Here is a 2,704-nt window from a genome sequence, read left to right on the forward strand (position 1 = left end):
ATAAGAACCCATGTCAAAAGCCCAAAACCCTTATCCCAAACACACTACTCTAGCCCAACACTGTACATGGTATGTCATAATCTCATGAGGCCCATTAATGGGCCTCTTACTTGTTTAACCTAATACCCTTGTTGTGTGACCTCATAGGATCCATTCTATAAGGCTTTGGGCTATTTAACTAACCCAAAGATCAATTATCATATCTAGCACCAGATATTGACGACCCTATAGAATGAACTTATTATCTCCATAATAGTGATCCTTGATATATCTAGTAATTGCACTTATCGAAGACATAACTCCTTCAGCCCATCCTTAAGTGCCATAACTTGGTATGACTTTCTTGCTGAGTAGAAGGGACAGCAGCAGCAATCATCTTATTATGAGGGTTGAGCCCATAACTCCTTCAGCCCATCCTTAAGTGCCATAACTTGGTATGACTTTCTTGCTGAGTAGAAGGGACACCAGCAGCAATCATCTTATTCTGAGGGTTGAGCAGAGAATCATCAAGATAATAGAGGCCATTCTTCAGCTTACCAAGAACATGTGTCTTCATTGAAGAAGTCTGAAGAACACATGTATCATCAGTAAATATGGCATTACAGTTCAGATCATGACATATCTTAGGAACAAATATGAGATTGAACTTAAAATCAGCTACATAAAGCACATCCTTCAAGAATATATCATTTCCAAGAAGCACATCCCCTTTATGAGAAATAGTCACTTTCCTCCCATCAGAATAGTGATATGATTATCAGCATCAGTGAACTCAGTCCAAGAATTAAAAGCATCTTTATCATGACAAATGTGGTGAAAAGCACCACTGTCTATTATCCAATTAGAGAAGATATTAGACAATAAACAAGTTTTACCTGCAACATTAGCAGATTTAACACTTGACTCTTCTGGGGAATTCGAAATTAGCTTCTGATGTGCCATCTGATCAAGAAACTGTTGAGCATATCCTGAGGGAATCACCAAATTTCCATTATCATCAGTTGAGAAATCAGGACTATCAGTCTGAACAACTGCTGCCACTCTTTTGGTCTTATCAAACTTGTGATCAGAAGGAGGATAACCATGAAGCTTAAAGCATCTTTGCATACTATGACCAGGCATTTTTCAATGATCACAATAATAGTTGACTGTTCTTCGTTGATCAAAATTTTGTCCTACTCCACCATAAGACTGTCCTGCTCCACCATAAGACTGTCCTGATCTATTATAATTTTGACTTGCTCCACCAAAATTCTGTCTCTGTCCAGAAATCTGACCCTGAGAAAAAACATTTCCAACATGTTGATGAGGATATGAAGACCGATTGGTCCATTTGTCTTGGTATCTCCTTTTATTCACAGCAAGAGCAACTGCCTCATCAGAAACATACATTGAACCATCCTTTGGTCCTTTGAACAACTGTCTGTGCTTCTCTTCTTGCATAAGCAACCTATATGCATGTGAAAGAGCTGGCAATGGTTGCATCAACAGAATGTTACCTCTAACCACCTCAGATCCATCATTCAATTTCATAAGAAATTGAACCAGTCTTTTATCCTGCTGAGACTTGACCAGCCTCTGAGCAATTGTACAGGTGCAATTAGTACAATGACAATAAGGTAAAGGATCCACATCATCCAATTGATCCCATAACCTCTTCAATTTTGTGTAAAATGCTGAAATATCATCTGATCCTTGCTTGATTTCAGTAATAGCTTGTTCTAAAGCAAACAAAACAGTACCAGAAGAGGCACCATACCTCTCTTCAAGATTCTCCCAAATTTCTCTAGCTGAGCTAAAATAGAGAACACTCCTAGCTAGGTTTTGATCAAGTACTCCCAAAATCCACGAAATTATCATGCTATTACACCTCTCCCACGCTTTAAACAAATCTGAAGTAGGCAGAGGTTTCATAATAGATCCATCAACAAAACCTATTTTGTTTTTAGCAGATAGGCTAATCAACATCGATCGTTTCCAATCACCATAGCCATTACCATTAAATTTATCAGAAACAAGCTTCATACCGGGATTATCAGATGGATGTAAGAAATAAGGTGAGCTAGGATCCTGAGAAGGTTCTAATTGAGGTATACGATGTTGATTATGATTCTGATTTTGATTTTAATTCTGATTTTGATTTTGAGTTTGATTTTCCATTGTTTTTGAGGTTTTTGTTTAACAATTGAAAAGAAGTTGAGCAATCAACAAAGAAACTACTCAAAAAATTGAAGCACAGAAACAACGAAGAACAGAAGAACCAGAGATTTAGAACAAAAAACTGACCAAAATCTGGAGAAATCAGAGAAATCGAACGACGAAGAATTTTCGAGCGAACAATCGAACAGGAACAAAACGCAACAATCAGGAACAAATGATCGAACACTTGATCGGCTCTGATACCATGTTAAGACCTTCAACCTTGAGCTTAAGATTCATCAATGGCGGAAAAACAGAGAAATGTTAAGAACTTTCTAGAGAGAGAAACATGATGAAGAATTGGGGAAAAGTTTGATTGAATTGAATAATGAAGAAAGTGCTTACAAGAGAGTATTTATACTAGAATTAATTAGTTACAACAACCAAAAAGAATCTAGCAATAAATGAAGTAATAGAAAGAGCTGAGCTAGCAAATATCATAACTAACTCTCATAAACAAATATTACTGAGCTGCTGACGTGGAGCTTTGGACGGCTGTAGATGA

At 37.2% G+C, this 2,704-nt stretch overlaps 1 protein-coding gene across 1 annotated transcript; it reads right to left on the bottom strand.

The window, feature by feature from the left end:
* Positions 1-1,125: 1,125 nt before the first annotated feature.
* LOC145596108 (uncharacterized) lies at positions 1,126-2,025 on the bottom strand. Its single transcript, XM_081652535.1, has one exon. It carries the CDS (start codon positions 2,023-2,025, stop codon positions 1,126-1,128), a length of 900 nt encoding a protein of 299 aa, XP_081508661.1.
* Positions 2,026-2,704: the final 679 nt, after the last annotated feature.

This window comes from Chenopodium album, chromosome 19 (genome assembly GCF_948465745.1).
Source record: "Chenopodium album chromosome 19, dcCheAlbu1.1, whole genome shotgun sequence".
NCBI classification, from domain to species: domain Eukaryota; kingdom Viridiplantae; phylum Streptophyta; class Magnoliopsida; order Caryophyllales; family Amaranthaceae; genus Chenopodium; species Chenopodium album.